The sequence below is a fragment of the Oxyura jamaicensis genome, chromosome 5, assembly GCF_011077185.1.
Source record: "Oxyura jamaicensis isolate SHBP4307 breed ruddy duck chromosome 5, BPBGC_Ojam_1.0, whole genome shotgun sequence".
NCBI classification, from domain to species: domain Eukaryota; kingdom Metazoa; phylum Chordata; class Aves; order Anseriformes; family Anatidae; genus Oxyura; species Oxyura jamaicensis.
Window position 1 is genome coordinate 27,667,806 of NC_048897.1, and position 17,956 is coordinate 27,685,761.

Here is a 17,956-nt window from a genome sequence, read left to right on the forward strand (position 1 = left end):
TTTACCAAGCATATGGGAAAACACTAGTCACTAGGACTATCTGATGATGGTTTTCTGTTCCTCTGGACTTATTTTGAGGGTACTGGTGGCACTTACAGCTTTACTCTGCCTGAAAAGTCAGGATTGAAAGCTACTGATCATATTGGTCATTCCTGTTAGATAATAACCAAATGGAAAGGACTGTTTCTCTTCCATCTCCCCTGTGCATCCGCTCAAAGAGAAGCACACATTTGCTGGTCACACATAAAATAAAAAGGTGCTTTCTGCTATCATTGTAATGAGGATTCATCGAGATCACACGTGTGCACAGTTCCTCGCATCCTTTTACCTCCTGTTGAAAGTGATGAAGGTCTTGTAACTGGGTTCAGTGGAAGCTCAACTGTGCTTAGTGCTCTTCTGGTTACAAAAATGGTAGGATTATGGTTGATGCCTCCTTGGAAACTGGCCTGCCACACCAATTCACTGCTAGATATTATGCTACAGCTTGAAATGAATGGTATTTAAGCTATGAGCAGCAAAGACATAGATGTTTAAAACAGCAGCAGTGCCATTACTTGTGATTCTATGATTGATTATCTTGTGATTTGTTTCTAAGAGTCACAGCTTCTGAAGCCATTAGAATAGGTGAAAGTCTTTAGTTTTTTTGTTACAGAAAGTAGCTTATTAGCTCTGTTTTAGAGGAGGAAAAAAATTAAAATAAATATATAAATAAATAAATAAAAGCTGGGAAGTGTGATTGCAAAGCATTTTGAAGGCCAGCAATAACTCTATCATGTGCACCTGGCACATAATTGACTTCAACTTGCAGCCTGTGAGCACTGCTGTGCCATTAGCTAGATTTGGGATGCTCACAGATGAGGTATGGCCAGCAATTTGAGAAGAGCAGCCCCATGAATAAAGCTCCCTACCTAGGCCTCTGCTGGCCCTACTTGCTTCCCTCTGAGAGGAGCTTTGGAAAAAGACCCTGTCCTACATGAATGGTGATGCACTGAGATTCTCCCAAGGAAACTGAGGATGGAGGGATATCTGGCTAGGGTGTGGTGATGTCATTGTTTTAAACTTTCTGTATTTACCTATAAGGAGTCTGCAAGCCAACTCATCAGCCTCTCTTTCTGATTAAGCAGGTAAGAGCATAAGATGGTATTTTCCTTACAGTATATTTTGGAGTTGTTAGCTAAGTAGGTTTGTTCCTAGCTTAGAAACAGTCCTTGTACCAGGTATAAATCACAAATGAAAAGCATCATGCTCTGAGCCCTCAAAGAAGCACTGCCATCCCTGATGATACCAACAGGCACACAGCTAGGTTTTAACCCAGTGTTCTGCCCAGGAGAACCATGCTGTGTGCCGGTTGACAGGCATACCAACACTACAAGCTACTATTGATGGTGAAATGCTGCATGTGCTAGGAAGAGTCTTGGCAGCTGCAGGGCTAAAGATCTCCCAGGAAGGAGACAAGCTGGGATCTGGCCCTGGTACATACTCCTTCACAGTGCAGTCACTTGTTCCCCAGTCTCTCTGTTCACAGCCTCTGTGCTTCTCCTTCTGCTTGGGCCTCCCCTTTGCTTTGAGACTGCTGCCTCTTCCACAGCAACGTTCACTGCTATGTAATTTGCTTTCCTTTTTTTTTTTTTTCCATTTCCATATTCAACAGCACAAAAACAACTTAAGTTTTCCATACCTAATCAGCAATGTTAGGTCCCTCTGTTTCAATGAACCCAGCCTGGACCCTCTTGAAGATAGATTTCTGGCAAGAACAAAGCACCAGCCAGCTGAAAACCAGGACTAGTTGAGAGAAACCCCATGAGGCACCCAAATTTTCTAAATGCTGACACAATACTGCTCTTTATTTCTTCAGTACCTTTATTAAACCTTCCTTCTTTACATTCCTAGCATTGGCCTTGCTAGTTTTCTGATACTTCTTAGATCTTTTATAGACTTATTCAAGTAGCTTTTATCAGTGTTTCAGTTCTCTCTCCCGTTTACATACTCCTCCAATTCTTTTTTCCCCCCTGCACTTACCAGTCTGAGATTCTGTATGTTTTTTTTTCTTTTACTAAAACTAAATACTCATCATAAAAATAGTACGTTTTGATTTTGAAAAATGGTAGATTTTGCTCCTGGAACAACTCTGCCACCTCTCTCTGGCCAAATTACATGTACATCAACTCTTATTAATAAAACATTATCTAACATGACATCCACAGTATTTAAAATCTATTCAAAAATCAAAATTGAAATGCTTTAATTTTACTATTACTTCCTTGCTTATGTGTGTGTTGTTTGTTTGTTTTTAAGCATTATACTCATTTTAAAATCACTTCAGGTGACTTCAGGTGTTTTCTTTGCACAATAAAACTAAAGCAGTACATGCTCATCTAAAAAAATCATCAGGGTTATTCATTATGTTCTCTTTGTTATCACTGGAGATTTAAACATGCCACATAACTGTGGCCAATTCAAACACTCACCAATTTCCATTCTAATCGCAGCAGTCTGGACTTGGAGGAGTTTGGGATGGGTGGAACAGGTGGGATGACGACATGGGGAAAGATTTCAGTTTATTCTTACATGAAATAAATATATATTTTAGTGAAATAGAAATCAAACTTTAAGAAATGAGGCTTCCAGCCCTACTGCATGGATAAGCAGTAGGTATGAAGTGAGTCAGCACCTTTCATTATTGCTTTCTTCAGCCTGATGATACAGATGAAACTCATGGCTCTGAAAATGCACCTGAGGTCTAGCTGCATGTTGTACAGAATTAATAAAATGAAAAAGTGACTCTGCGGGGCTGCCTTGAAAACACAATACTGGATACCAACTGTCCCAGCAGTAGATGACTTGGTTGAAAAGTCCCACTACTATGAGAAGGGGAGCAGCTCAGACATCTGAATTTTTCCCCTCTGGTGTCATCTGCTATCCCCCTTTAGCATCTCGTAAGTGTTGCTAGCATTAGCTGTGCTGGGCTCAGCACTGATGTTGGAGGTGGATCTCACCAGGGTTGGACAAGGGCCTCCTCAGCTCCTGGTGGGTAGTTCTGGTCCATGTGTCTCAGAAATAGACTTGTCATTTTCCAACTGATTTTTTCTATGCTGGAGATCAATATTTTCTTTCTTGCTCCACTCTGCTTTTCCAGGTGGATGCTGTGCATGGAATGCCTGAATCCCAGACAGCCTCTGTGTGTGTGTTGCAGTGCAGATCTTGGAAGATGTGCTCCCCTCCTGCAAACCCAGGGCAGTGACCCCCATCCTCTCACATCCTCGGGTGATGCTCTTGCCCCCTAGGTGCTGAACTGGTGCCAGTGACAATTTTGGTCCTTCCTGTATCTGCTTTCGGTGGTGTATGCCCCATGCTGTGCAGAACGTGCCTGGGGCAGCACCGAGGGGATCTGGTGCAGTGGAACCAGCGGAGGTAACAAACACAACACGGTGCTGTTGTGGCCCTTTTCCCCACTGGCAGTGGTTTGAGTGGATTTAGGCAGTTTTGGGCACATGAAGGAATTGGATCTCTTCCCATTCCACAACCTGCCAGGTTTAGTCCTTCCTGCTGGCTTTAATTAGCACAAACACAAGTTTGCATCACTTCATGTTGCAACGTGATGTGGGCAGTTCCTATTGCAGGGCTGAAGCTTCCCCTGTGCATGAAGAAAAGGCTGGTTTCTGTACCTAGGCATCCAGCACCCAGAAAGGACCAACTGCTTTGCAGACAGAGCCCACCCCAGAGCTGGTGCTCCAGGACCCCGGGCTCGCAGGACAGTGGGAAACCGCTCCACCTGTACTGGGAGCCCCTGACCTGGGGGAACCTGCAGGAGGAGGGAGACCTTCAGGCAGCAGCACTGGTAAGTGATGTGACATTGGGTTGTCCATTGTCCTTGATTATGTTCCTCACCCATCTTCATGCCTTATCTAATCTGTGGTACAATGGGGGGAAATGGCGATTCCAGATGTCCCTAAGCTCCTCTTAAAAGCTCCCCTCTGGCCGGTCCCTGTAGAGGACTGTGCTACCTGTGGAAGAGTGAGTTAGTAGATGTCTACCACCTTGCCTCTGCTTTCTTGCTTCTACCAGCAAAAGCTCTAGAGCTGTCTAATATATACTCTTGAGCAAATAACCAAGACAAGCAATAACAAAGATGATGGTGAAGGAAAAGAGCAGGTGTTGGAAGGGCCTGGATGTTTTTTGAAGAGGATTAAGATGAATCAAGCTTGGATCTGCAGAGACTTCCCCTTCCCACCCCCGACAAGCCCAAAACACTCCCTGCCCTGTGAGCACTTCCTGCTCACTACTTCTGTTTACATAGTGCTTTTTCTGACCTCTCCAAGACTTTGCAGCTCTAAGGCTCTTCCCATTTCCATGCCTACTCCACCTATATGTTTGTTCTGAATGTGGAGGATGGAGAGAAGAAGCACTTGGAAGACAGTAAAAGGAACAGTGTCCAAACGACAGAAGTCCCAAGGTATTCATCAAGGTGGCAATTGCTCCCGTGTTAGGAGTTCAGATCTCTTCTACCACTACTCACTTGTGAGCATCACATCAGATGAAAGTTAAGGGAAGTCATGTGGAGGGGAAAGGAAGGCGCTTGTATTGTTTCTTCCCCTCCTGCCTACTCCTAGAAGCCTGGGGTTCTTTGGAGGCTGACATGAGGCAAACCTGAAACAGGCGAAACAGGCTCATCCTGGAGGAGCCTGCAGTGGCATCCTGGTTTGGATCCTCCTAGTGCAGCTGAAGCACTCTGTATATCCAGCCAGGAATGGCTGGTGGTCCTGTCTGCACTCCCTGTTGTGGCTGGGGCCACCAGCATAAGAGGACTTGCAGCCCCAATGGAAATCTGTTCCAGCCAGCTGTGTGCATTAACCTCCTGCCCTAATTCACCAGAAAGGCAGCAAGATGCATTCTGGGACCTCTAGGCTGTACTATTGAAGCAGATGGGATGACTTTCAGGCCAACTCTAATCCATTTTCTCCTCCTTTAGAGTTTGCATTGGATGGGGTTGGTTCAGGACACAAAGGGGGCAATTATTTACAGCAATGGACTTTTCAAGGCCAGGATACCAGGGCGGGCACCAAGGAAGGGCACCCCATCCCATCAGCAGCATATGTGGGCATGGGTGCACCCCATCCATGGAGCAGCAAAACTCAGTCTTGCTTGCACTGACCAAGAGCTTCAGCTGGCTCTGCCCACAGCTTGTTGCTTAACCCAGGTAAAGCAATGAACCACACAAACCCAGATATGGCATACGCACATGCACAGGTATATACATAAACATGTAACATCTTGGTATCAACATAATCAAAATAGACTCTTGTGTATATTTGAGGCTTCTGCTTTGGTTATTATCCAACCAAACATCTTTGCTGGAAAACTTCCCAGGTCTTGTTTCATTTTACTATAGAGGAGACAGCTTTACCTTTGCCTAAGTTTCCAAACATCTCCTGTGTCAGCTTTACCTTACCTCCTCCTGAAGATCCCAGTGTTTAACAGGATGCAGGAATTTGTCATTCTGTTTGTAATGCCTTCAAGACACCCAGCCTGTTGTAGGCTAAAGTACAGACTGGCATCTTACCTAAGAGACAGGTCTGTAACACCTCAGAGAGCTTTCTTTGTCTTGATGCTGGCATGTTTTGGTTTGGTTTTTAATCCTATTCATATCTGACGTGAGTTCTGCTAATGGCTACAGCTCTCAGATCCATGTTTGCTAACAGGTTTTGAAGTGGTTGTTGCTCGTACATCAAGTGCGAGGGCAGAGGAAAGAGCTGAGCCATTGCCTTAGACAGGTGGCCAGCTTGGCCAGGGGTGGCTGCTGTGTTGTTCAATAACCCTTACTGTGTCTTTTTCAATTGCTATATACTTTTTCCCCTGTTCCTTCAGAGCACTTTTCCACAAACCCAGATCTTTATTTTCAGGAATCCCATTGTGTGCCCGGGCTGTAGCACCTAGCTTTTCCCCTCCCTCTGAAAGATAAACATCAGCCCCACCAGCTAACAAAGCCCCTGGCAGGAGACCACAAAAACAGTCATGGATGGCAAACACAAGGTGAGGATGTGAAGTCAGCTGGTGTGCTAGATGCCCAACCGGGATGCAGCCAGGTGCAAAGTGCTCTTACCGTATGGAAAGCAGTGGCTGTTCTGTTCCTGTTCTGCTTTTGCTCTGCTCCTGCTCCATTCCTGTTCTGTTCCTGCTCCACCCAATGCATGGGCAGGAGCTGGGGGAGCTGGGCCCAGGCCTCACAGGAGGGGATGGATGGCGGCTGCTGCTGCTCATGGCTTGGAGAGCGGCACAGAAAGGACCTAAGAAAGAAGGCGGAGGGGGAAGAAAAAAAAGAAAGCAGGAAAGAGCTTATGCTTGGATGTCTAGGGCCATCTGCCACCACAAAAAGTACAATACTGGATTCTTGAAATGTAAAAATAGATCTCAAAAGAGACATGTTTTAATGAACTGAGCACAAAGAAACATGGTCGAAATAAACTGCAAACAGAAGCAAGGTTCAAGGATCTGTTTGTTAAATGAACACCCAAAGCCAGAATATGTTTTTAGTGCTGGAGAATGTTGGCTGGCTGGTTTCGGCTGCAGCCTGCACTCTCTTTGGGATGCATGTGGGAGAAGGAGCCAGTGAATGGCGGCCCTTGTTTGTCCTCTCTTGAGGAATCTAATTATGTATCAATTGATTTCAAAGCCCACAACAGTAACTCTCTAGCAAACACTCGCTCTGAGACATTGTTCTGATTTTTGCCCGGTCATAATTTATTCACCTCCGGTTTCAGGGAGGTGGCAGCCCCCTCCCGACCCCCCTTTACCCACCGCCCCCTCTCCTTGCGGCTCACCCAGCAAGCCCCCCCGGAGGGGCCCGAAACACCACACGGGTGGGGGGACGAGGGGGTGCCAGCGGGTCACCTGGCGCTAGAAGACGCCCTCTCCGCGCCCCCTCCCCAAACCCCTGCCGCTCCCCCAGCTGCCGGCGGTCCCCTCACGCACCGTGCGTGTGCCCCGCGTCCCCCCCGGCCCCTCACGAAGGGCAGGGCCCCGCGGAACGAGGCGGGGGGGGGTCCCTCACTCCGTCCCACCCCCGTCCCCTCACCGCCGGCCACGAGCCTCCTGTCAGCGCCCTCCCGTCAGGCAGCGCCCGCCGGCGGGAGCGGTCGCGAGCCCCGGGGAGCGGCACGGGGGGGGGGGGCGGGCGCGCGCCTCTTCCCGCGCGCGGACGCGACCCCCGCGCCACTGCCCGCGCGCGGGACCGTGCACACCTGCGCGGAGGTGCGCGGGCAGAAACGCGCGCCGTTCTTGTTTTTGTTTTTGTTTTTTTTTTGCAGAAGCAACCCCAGGAACAAGCGCGCACACACGCATGTATGCATGCACACGTATGCATGCACGTATAGATGCGCATGGACGCGCGCATATATTCATGCTCAAATATGTACGCGCACATGCATGCACAAACGCGCGCAAATGCATACATACGCACACGTGCACAAACACACATGCACAAACACGCACAAATGCACGCACAAACACACATGCACATACAAACATTCACGAAGACACGTGCACGCACAGTCATGCATGCGCAAATGCATGCACAAGCACACACGTGCACGCAGCCGTGCACAGCCCCCCCCCCCCCCAGCAGTCCCCTCCGGCTCTGCACAGCCCCGGCGCTGCCCCCCCAGTACCTGCCGGCGGCCGGGGGCTGCAGCTGAGCGCACGCAGCGGGCGGGTTACAATGGGGCTGGCCCCGGGGGGAGCCTCATAAAAGGAACACGTTTCAGCTACAAGCTTCCCCCAGCTGGCCCCCGACTTCACTCCTCGTTCCCTCTATGGAGAAGGGATGGGGGGAAAGAGAAATGGCTTTTTTTTTTTTTTTTTTGGCCCAACCCGTTGCTTTCACTCCGAAATCCTCCGGCTTCCCCAGTTTAAAGGGAAGAGTCCCAGGGGGGCGGGGGTGGGGGGAGAAATTACAAAAGCTCCATCTCTGACCGTTTCCCATTGCATTTTGGCCCATTGCATCCTTGGTTATCCCTTTCCCCAGGAGAGAAAACCGATTAATTTTTGTAATACACCTTCAAACGACCCTATCCCCCCTCCCCCGGACTTCACTAAGCAGCATCTGGAAGCGAATCCATCCCCAAATGTGTGTCGTGTCCCCCCCCCCCCAGCACAGCAGCGCTGGGGGCCGTGCCCCCCCAGCCGCTATTAAGCGCCTATTACAGCGGGGGGACAGGGGCAAGGTGCGGGTTTAAATGCAGCACCCCCCCCGCCCCCAAACGCAGACAATTTTGATGAGTGGGTTTTTGTCCGGATGGTTTGTAATGGTGCCTGTTTTGGGGTGTCCCGGGGGGTCCGGGAAGCTTTAATTCGCTCACAAAGGCTCATTTGCAGGTCAATGCCATGGCACACTCGCCTCTCCCCTTTGCCTAAATCTCCTTTTGTTCCCCATCGCCTGCTCCTCATGCCAGATGGCCGCGGAAAATGCTAATTTTCTCTCCCTCTCTCCTTTTTTTTTTTTTTTTTTTTTTTTTTTGCATTTAATTGCGGCCCTTTGCAGATGGGGGCCGCGGAGTGTGTGCTTCATTCAAATGAGGTTTGCTTTTTGGTTTCCAGGCACGTTTCTAAAAGTCCGATCCGAGTCAGGCAGGGATTAGTTTGACAGGGAAGTGATCAGATTAAAATCCCTGCCGGAGCTCGGCCTCCCCACTCCCTCCCTTCGCAGCCCTGCTCCATCCTGCCAGCCAAAAACAGGGAAAAAATGACAAAAATGGGGAAAAAGAGGCAGTCTTCTCCATTCTGAGTGATTTGGGCTAAAATCAGCCCAAAACCAGGCAGGAAAATCTATCTTCTTGGGGAGATGGGAAAATGAGCTTTCCTTGCCATCAGTAGGTTGGTAAAGCTGGATTGGGGCTGAAAATCATAGGATTGGTCGCATTGGAAAAGCCCTCGAAGATATCATTGAGTCCAAGTGTCCACTAAGCCGTGTCCCTTAGTGCCCACTCTTTGGGGATTTTCCTCCCCAAAACCCAGTGTTGGTGTGGGTGGGATGCAGGTGCCACCGGTGGCCTGGTGACTGAGGGGGCACCGGGCAGGACAGACCGGGACCGGGCACAGTGGCCCCCTCACGCCTGCCGGGGAAGAGGGAGGTGTATGTTAAGGCATATTAGGATTAGAAAAGTCTTTAAAGCTGCTTAACAGTGCAGAGAGAAAAAATTATCACACAGATTATCATTTTGTGCTCATTCACAGGCCTACAATTTATTTTTTCCTTACGGTTGGTTTGTTAGAGCAGGATGCTAACTGTTCCCTTGCTGACTTTGGAGCAAATTAGGCAACTGCTTTGCCTTAATTACCTTGGTTATCTGGCTTAATTAAAGCCAGCCCACAAATGCTGACCCAGGTGCTCTGCATGCTGGCAAACTGCAGGCACCTGGAGCTGCTCTGGAGCAAGGGGCTGCTCTCAGGTATTATAAATATATAAATATGTGTGTATGCACACACAGGATTTTTAAGCTTTTGAATAATATCTATAGTTTTTTGATTGTTTGTTTGTTTTTGTTTTGTTTTGTTTTTTGGTGCTTAAGAAAAATATCGGTTAAACCAAGAATTACCCATTGTGATTCACTTGTCCCTTAAGAGAGAAACTTTAGGCATTAGCTCTGGGACTGTGGGGTGAGAAGGAGCTGGATGACTTTTTTTACCAGGTAGGATCTGAGTAACTGTGTGTGTGTGTATGTGTACAGATCTCTTTTTGCCTCTGTTGCTGCTGGGGAATCACAGCTTCGGACTGACCTGACCTGGTGTGAGTGAACAACTGCATTGCACTGGGTGTTGGTGCTTGACAGCTCATGGTGAGTAGGTGGAAACAGGCATTCCCCTTGGGATGGCTAGCAAAAAATAAAAGCACGTTTACTGTGGACAAAGACTTAGTCCTAGTATTCCTTAGATCTTTAGTAATTATTTCTCTCTCCGGTTTTCTTTTTTTTTTTCCACCACTTTTAAATTCAAGTTGGGGAGGGGCAAATCCCATATATTCTGGCTTTCTGTTTAAGTTAGATTTGTTTCTCTAAGAATTCAAGAACATTTATTTGCTTAAAGGCTTGCCAGTAAAAAGGCCCCAGGTCTAATCCCCTTTCTGCTACACACCACTGAAACTTAGGAAACTCTTTGCCTATTGACTTCTTCACGTGGAAACCGATCCGCTGAAAGCAAAAAGAAACCATTTCTTAGAGGGGGCGGGGGGGAACCTCTGAAAGTCTGTTTTGAAGAAGTCATCGTCCTTGGCCTGTGTAGTAGCAGCAGAAGCAAAGGCTTTTTGATCCTCAGATTTGTAAACTTGTAGACATAATAATGCTATTTCTCTAGTGTTAGCAGGTGTCCTGTCTGGAAGTTGCTGCCTCAGCCTCCAGCAGAGCTGGGAATTAGAAAATTGTCTGTCTTTCCTGAACCGTGAAGTGCTGCTCTTAAATAAAGGCCAGGTCAGATGTTAAAGGGACATTCTTGTCTTCTGAAGCCGAAATAATCTACAGTCACATCGAGAAATGAAGGCATCCTCCTCCCAAAATGGTCAACTTCTTTATCTCCCATTATATTCTGCAGGGTCAAGAAAAACTCTATCCATGCGGATGTTTTGCAGTATTTCTGCTCAGCCTGTACTCATCCTGCCTTTGTACAGCTGCTCAGGGGAATAGAGTACCTGGGAGGGTTTTATTCTTTTTCTCCTGTTTTTTTTTTTTTTTTTTTTTTTTTTTTTTTCTCTCCTGTTATCCTTCCTGTGTCTCTGACAGAACAGTTCAGTGAATACAGATCAAGCTTCAAATATAAATTCTGTTTTCTCTCTGCTCATTAATAGATCTCAGATGAAGCCTTTTTTCCTTTTTAAAAAAAAAAAAAAATGGTAAGATTAACAGGCTAAAGAGAACTTCGCAGCGAGTGCTCGAAAATCTAACAGGCAGGCATAAAACATGACCCCCTCAGCACATCTTATTTTAATTTGCAGCTATTTCCCTCTGATAAGGTGCCTTTGCACTGTTTTATGGGTGTTTGGTAACAGTGGTTTTATGGAAGTTATCCCCAAATATCTCTCCGTATCACCTTGAAGAGGTGGTTGCTGCTGCCTGGAAGTGTTACACCAGATAGCAAGCACAAACTGCAGCTTTTTTTTTATTCACACTGTAAAAAGGCTGCTTCTTGAAGTACCCCAGCTTGGGAGTGATGCTGATGGGGAGAAGGGCTTCCTGCTTGCTGCCAGGGATCCCCCCACTATGCACTGGAAGGGGGGTGTGAAATTTGGCAGGGGGGTGGCCTTTGTGTCAGGGACATGCCTTTTGCCACCCCTGTGCAAATTAAGTAAGTGTTTTTTCCCCCCAGTGCTGTCAAACCCTTGCAATACTCAGTAACCTGCTGCACTCCTTGGGATCAGGCACCTAGCTGGGGTTCAGATCTGGCTCTGCCATTGATTTCTATGGGTGATTTGGGGAAAAATCACTTTATGGCTTTGTTTCAGATCCCAGACTGTGGAAGAGAGCCAGTGCTCACTGCTCCCCCCAATGCTTGTAGGAGCTTTAAGGTGAGCATTGCTGGGTGCATCCCTAGCCTTTGGCGCACAGAGCCTAACCTTGAACTGCTACAGGCTTCACTGATAACATGCCTCCAGCACCATGCCACCTGGATTCATTTTAACTGGTTGAAAGCATTTTAAACAGGCCAGACTGGTGGCATCGCTAAGGTCTGACATCAGGTGAATAATGCAAAGCACAAAATTCTGGCTGAAAGCTGCAAAAGGCAAAAGGTTTGGTCTTAGCACAAAAGGCATCCCTCTTTGGAAGAATATGTATCCTGGCTTGTTTGGTTAGTGAAACAAAAATGGGTTTAGCCTAAAGATGGGGGGGCTGGGGGGGGGGGGAAGACCCCCAGGAGTTCACAGAAGATTTTGGTATTCCCTTTGGGAGAGAGCAAAACTTGCAAGCTGTTGCCCAAAGCTTTGGGGACCCACAGCCAGTGGATGGGATGCTGTGCAGCCCAAGCAGAACTGAAGCCCTGCTAACTAGAGCCACCTTTTAAAACCTCTTGAATGAAAGTCCGAGGGAAAACAGGCTTTGCTAAACCAATTACCCTTGAATGTATGGAAACAACTTAATTCATGCCCATTGTTTTCCAGAGTGAACTGCTGTAGGACTCATTTCCCGGTGTATCTCAAGCTGCCTAATGTGACCCAAGCAGAGGCTTCCCTGGGATTTTTAGTGTAAAAATGGGACTGGGTGGTGTTGGTGAACTTGTTGTGGGGGCCATTTTGGGGTTGGTTTGTTTGTGTTCGAGGTGAAAGGCTTGCATGTGTGGTGCCACAGAGAGTGGCATGCAGGCAGGGCTGCACACTCCTGTCCTTCTTGTCCAGTAACGCTCCAAAACACTCTGGGATCAAAGCATCTTCCTTCTTGGAAAAACTTCTTTGCCTCACATCATGGCTGGGCACAGAGAAGAGTTCCCAGGGTTACTGTAGTGGAAAGGGTGGTGGGAGCCAGGGTCTGGCGTCGCAGTGCTGCACATGTGTGATTTTGGGAGATCGTCCCAGTCCCCACCTCGAGAGTCGGTGGGGATGATGGACAAGCTGTGGCAGAGTGAAAAGCCTTGTCAAAGCCCATTTAGTGATTTCTGAGTGTTAAAGACTGAGGAAAAGAAAAAAGGCATTGAATGTTTTTAGGCTCCTTTTTTAGAAGGCACCTGAGAAATGCTCCGAGGTTTGTGCTGCAGAGCAAGGCTAGACTTTAAACGTGGTGTTTTCTGCCACATATGACACAAGAGGATGGGTGAGTGATGCGCAGTGCTGCGGGAAGGGACACCAGAAACAGTAAGGACCAGGGAAGGCCTTGGCTCTGCCCCCTTGTGTCTGTGCACGATGATAAAATCTTTCTTAATTAAATGATCGCACTGAGTGCACAGGGTGAACGGTGCTCGCTTAATGAGCAGTTGCTCAGTTTGGCTTTTTCTCTCTGTTCAATGGATGGTGCTGAGTCTTATTAACTGTGCACTGTTCAAGCCCTGCTCAAAGACATTAATAATTTCCCTGCTGGACTTATTTGGTGTAACTCGCTGTAGTATTAGAGTGCTTTCCAAATGCGAATGGATTAATATATAAGCCATGAGTGCTGTTATCTGTATTTAATGATGGGGAACCAACATAAAGAGAGATGGAAGCTAATAATTGAGTGCTGGTCTGAGGTGCCCCATAGCCAACCACTTCCAAGCACTCCTCTTCATCAAGCCAAAAGCACATGTGGAGTCTGAACCAGCCTTAGCCCTGCTTCTGCTCCACCTGCATCCCACATGCTAAACGGTGCTGTCCCTGTGTCCCCACAGCTTGGGTCCCCATGACACCACGGGTGCCGATGTGAGGCTGCACCACTGCTGGTTGCCAATCGTACTGGAGCAGAGGCTTGGCCATGCTGACAGGGGATGGGGCTCCAAAACTGTGTTTGTCCTGTGCCTATGAATTAGAGCTATTTTTAATCTTGTAGCCAGGCCTGCTTCAGGGGTTTTATGGCCTCTGCAGCTCTTCAAACTGCTTAGCATCTTCCTTTCTGCTCTGTTCACTAAGTGTTAACCACAGAAACAGATAGAATTCTACCCTTATTCTAGGGAATTATGCTTTAAAAATGACCATTTTCCCCCCATCCTGTTACCTACACCTTGTGCTCATTAGAGGCAAATATTTGCTCAAGAAGTGGAAAGCAGCTTTTTTGTTTATTCTAAGTGATAATAGAACAAGTTTTGGCCCAGAAAGAAAAGTCGTGGCTAGGCAGGAGAATGATTCCCAGCGTCAACCATATGTTGCATTCATCTAACTGAAGTGGCTTAATTACTGGTAGATGTTGCTGTGCTCATAAAGATAGCGCTAAGCTTTCTGCCAAGGTTGTTTGCTGATAATTGCATTTCCTGGGGGTGAAGGGGGTCCAAAAGACTTTCTCTTGATGAGTTTCCCTTTCAGTCTCCTGCACCACAAGGTTTGCATCGGGAGATGCTTGCCTGAAACAAAGCTCTGGAGGTCTCGCAGCATTAAAGCTCCTGTCCTGGCAGTGCAGCAGCCGTCTCCCAAATGTGCAGCTCTCCCCCACTGGAGAGGGAGCAGCGGTTTGGGGTAGGTTATTCCTCTGAGAGCATAGCTGGTTTCAGCCTAAGATGAAAGCAGCTCAGATATTGACCTGTCTTTTTGTAGCTGTGATGAACTGCAGGCTTGCTCCTTCTAGACCCTTGATATTGTGCATTCTTTCCAAAAAAATATTCCTGTTGTGAAATCCAAAGTGGGATTTGGGATTTATCGCTCAAGGGTAAGCGGGCTGGCCATAACAACGGGCAGCCTCCCTCCACTTCTGCCTATGCATTCTCATGATAAAGGGCACTTTAAAGCCCCTCTGACAATGAATGAGTCCTAGTTAAATATTTCAAGAACTTCTTTACATGGTTTCCTCTGATGCATGTACTGTTGAGACATCTGTCTTCAGTACTAATAAAGTAGTCTAGATTTAAAATGAACTTCATTGGATTGCTTTGAAACTATAGGCACATATGGTTCATAATTAGCTGGATATCTCTTATAGTTAAATGATGCCGGGGTGGGTGGGAGCTCGGTTGCCTATTCGCATCAATAATAGAAGCAAACAAAGTTCCAATTGTTCCCTGTTGCGGGACATTATGTGCCTGAATAAATGGATGTTGGCTGTGTCTACATGGATTTGCCATATGGCTACAAAGGCCGAAAGAATAGGGGCAGTGTGCTTTGTGCCGGGGCGAGGCGGGCTGGGTGGAGCAGGGTGCGGGGTGGCCGCACACCTTCCTGCCCCGCATCTCACAGGGCTGGGCTTGGGCACTGGAGCTCCTTGCCTGGCCTGACAGCCCCTTGCCCGCTCTGCTGGGATGCTCCGGGGACACCTCAGCATGGCTCGGGCGGCTGAGGTATTTGGGAGCTCGGAGCAGGGATTTTTTCATTGCAGAAAGTCCTATTATGAGTGGGGGGCTGGGACAATGGAGGTCCCAAAGGCACCTGCTTTCATGAAAGCAAGAGAAAAGCCCATAAATCCTGGAGGATCCAGCTGCCTCACTCCGGGTATTGTTGGCTTTCAGAAGGAAAGGGAAAAGCTATTTTTCTTTTCAAAGCGGGGGGGGGGGGGGCGGGAATTGTATTGAGGCAGCAGCCACTGATGTGGGTGCGTAAAATAATCCCGTTCTGATTAAGCGATCACGGAGCTGGAGGTAATCAATGTTACTTTTACAGCCGGGAGTGTTTTGTGGCCGTGATGGGGGGGGCAGAGGCGAGCACTGCAGGGGTCGGGGAGCACCGATACGGGAAAATCCTTGGCTGCCTTCTTCTGCCTGGCCCCCGTCGGCGGGCCGCCCCCCCCCAGCTCCATGAAATAGCATCATCACCCAGCTCCTAGGGCTTAAAAGGGACAAATCCGGCCAGCCGCTCCCTTCCTGTGCTCTCCGGCACCACCTGCAGCCAGGATCGGGCCCCCTGCGGGTGGCTGCCCCCCACACCCCCCAACACAGGGCTCAGGGAACGTGCCCCGGGTGCCAGCACTGTGTGCAGTGCTCGTGTATTTTGCCTGGTGGCTGTTCTGCTCCCCCCTTTTATAGCTGGAATTGCAGGATTTTCCTCAAAATTAATGCTGGGCTTGGACCAGAGGGATGGGGAAACTTTTCCATGCAGTAGCCTGGGGTCGGGGCATGCAGGTTGCAAGGGTCCCCCGTACAGAACTCGCTGAGGGGCTGTGCCCACACCTTGTTTCCCCCCCCTTAGTGTGGGCACAGCCCCTCAGCTTGGAGGGGTCTTGGGCCTAGCTTTGGCAAGAGGAGAAGGGGAAAACAAAGCGCAGAGAGGCTGAAATTGGGGCTTCTATGGGTGTGTGTTCCCTACCTCACTTTGTTAACTCCAGCAGCACCCACGCATGTTCACAAGCCACAATGTCTTTTACTCCAGCAACTGGGGGCAACTTTGTGCTGCACAGGGGGGCACATAGATGCAGCCACGCTGCATGGAGCAACACGGGCTAGGGCCCCACTCATCACAGCCACCCCCAGCTCCCATCCCCCCCAGGACATCTGCACAGCACACACCAAGCAGCATTGCAAGGGTTTCCTGGATTTTTTTTATTATTTGAAGTTGTGGCATTATTTGCAATGGCAGTGGTACAGACCGGCTCAGGAACCATTGAAACAGATTTGTCTTCAAGTAAAGTCTAAAAAATGTTTTGATTCATAACTACATCTTGTGAATGCAAAAAAAAAAAATCCCACTATAAAAATAAATTTACATTTTGTAAATAACAAAAGCAAATATAGTGCCCTTTGGCTTAACCAAAAGAAAAAAAACGACTATTGGATGTCAATCAGTTATCCACATTTCTGACATAAATAGAAAATATAAGTTAGTATAACTCTTAAAAAACGTTTTTGTACAAATATACACTTGCTTTTTTCTTTTTTTTTCCTCCCCCTTTTCCTGTTTTTTTTCCTTGCACTGAGAGCTCAGCAGAGATTAAACATTTCATATAAATGACTTTTAAAGCTTTACACTTCTGGCCAGTGTACTCACATTAGGCATAATACATTTCTATATAGAACGTAATACATTGCACAGTTGTACGGTAACACTGCTCCGTGCGCGGCCGGGCGCTGCGCCTGCGGCTCCGGCTCCGCTCCGGTTTCGCTCCGGCTCCGCTCCGGGGCCCGGGCCGGGCGGGGGGGCCCCGTTTGGCCGTGCCTGGTGGGCGCCTCGCCCCCGGGGCTGCGCGCCTCTCCCGTGGGTGCCGTAGTGCAAAAATCCGGGGGCGGGGGCCGATAAAAAAATATTATGGGATAAGAAAATTAATAGGAAGCCCCCTCCCGAGCATCATCCTCCCCCCGGGTGCTCCTCACCTGGCTCACCGGAGCCGCTTGCGGGGGGTCTGCTCAGCCGGCACGGCGGCGGGGGGGGACGCGCAGCCGGGGGGGCGCTCGGCCGCTGCCTTGGGCTGCGCCGGCCGTTTCCTCCTGGCGAAGAAATCTGGAGGGGGGGGGGACGAGAGAGGGGGCGTCAGCGCGGCGAAGGGGGTCCACGAAGAGGGGGAAAAAAGGTAGGGGGACCCAGCTCCCCGCTCCCCCCGTCGGGGTACGCACCTGTGATGCGGGCGGCGGGGCCGCTCCGTCGGACGGCGCGGCGGCGGAGAGCGGGGGGCGCAGCGCGGTTCTCCCGGCTCAGCCGCCCCCCCGGAGCCCCCTTGCCAGCGGCGGGGGGCGACGGTGCCGGGGGGGCCCGGCGCAGGGGGACCCGACGGCGCCCCACCTGCAGTGTCTCCCGGTAGAAAGCGGGCACGGCGCTGCCTTCCACCTCCTCCCAGCGCAGGCGGCCGGGCGCGGGGGGCAGAGGGGTGTCGGTGTGGAAGTTGTAGTCCCAGCGGCGCTGGTCGGCCTCGCCCATCTCCCGCAGGCGACTCCGCAGCTCCCGGCCCAGCTCCTCGTGGTCCACCGGCCCGAAAAGGCTCCTGCAGACGGCGCTGCGATCGTGGCCGGCCAGCAGCGCCCGTCGGGCCGCCAGGCGCTCCAGGGCCGGGGGGCCGGAGAGATGCACGTCGGCCATGGGTGCGTGGAGGGGGGGGGTGCGTGGCTGGCTGGCTGCGTGGGGGCCCCCCGCCGCTCCTCCTCGCCGCCCGTCGCGCCGCGTCCCGCAGCCCTGCCTCCCCGCTTCTGAGCCCCTTCCCCCGGCCGCCCCGCTTTTAAACCCCGCTCCCCTCGAGGCCGAGCAAAACACCCATTAGCAGCACGGCGTTGTCCTGCCAGCAGCCCGCCGCGATTGGCGGCAGCCCCCCCGCCGCCCCCCCGGCCCCCGACGGCAGCCCTCCTGCCCGCGCCCTCCATTGGCTGCGCCGGGCAGCGCCGCTCCGCCGCCGGCCGCATTGGCCCGGCCCGGCCCGGCCCCGCCGCATCGGCCCGGGGGGGGGCGGCC

General features: G+C 49.9%; 1 protein-coding gene and 2 long non-coding RNA genes across 8 annotated transcripts in view; 1 reads left to right on the forward strand and 2 right to left on the reverse strand.

Moving 5' to 3' along the window:
- LOC118168259 overlaps nt 1-7,794 on the reverse strand; it is a 79,262-nt gene extending 71,468 nt beyond the window's left edge. For 3 of the 6 annotated variants that reach the window (XR_004751450.1, XR_004751447.1, XR_004751451.1), the window contains exons 1-2: nt 7,073-7,222; nt 6,101-6,284 (exon numbers count right to left, since the gene is read on the reverse strand). This is a non-coding gene — a long non-coding RNA (uncharacterized LOC118168259). The other 3 variants (XR_004751449.1, XR_004751452.1, XR_004751448.1) reach the window with 3 other exon arrangements.
- LOC118168260 lies at nt 802-3,264 on the forward strand. Its single transcript, XR_004751453.1, has 3 exons — nt 802-980; nt 1,081-1,124; nt 3,137-3,264. It is a non-coding gene; the product is annotated as an uncharacterized LOC118168260 (long non-coding RNA).
- An 8,304-nt stretch (nt 7,795-16,098) lies between the features above and the next one.
- On the reverse strand, nt 16,099-17,828 carry CDKN1C (cyclin dependent kinase inhibitor 1C). The gene is made up of 3 exons (XM_035328766.1): nt 17,131-17,828; nt 16,891-17,017; nt 16,099-16,796 (listed from the first exon to the last, which is right to left on the reverse strand). Exons 1-2 carry the CDS (start codon nt 17,588-17,590, stop codon nt 16,896-16,898), a joined length of 582 nt encoding a protein of 193 aa, XP_035184657.1. The 5' UTR covers nt 17,591-17,828; the 3' UTR covers nt 16,099-16,796; nt 16,891-16,895.
- Nucleotides 17,829-17,956: the final 128 nt, after the last annotated feature.

Excerpts from the sequence above, each read along its gene's own strand:
- CDKN1C (XM_035328766.1), bottom strand. The coding sequence starts at position 17,590 with ATGGCCGACGTGCATCTCTCCGGCCCCCCGGCCCTGGAGCGCCTGGCG. Across the intron at positions 17,018-17,130 it reads CCCCGCCGCCCGCATCACAG|ATTTCTTCGCCAGGAGGAAA; the intron begins GTGCGTACCCCG and ends CCCCCCCTCCAG.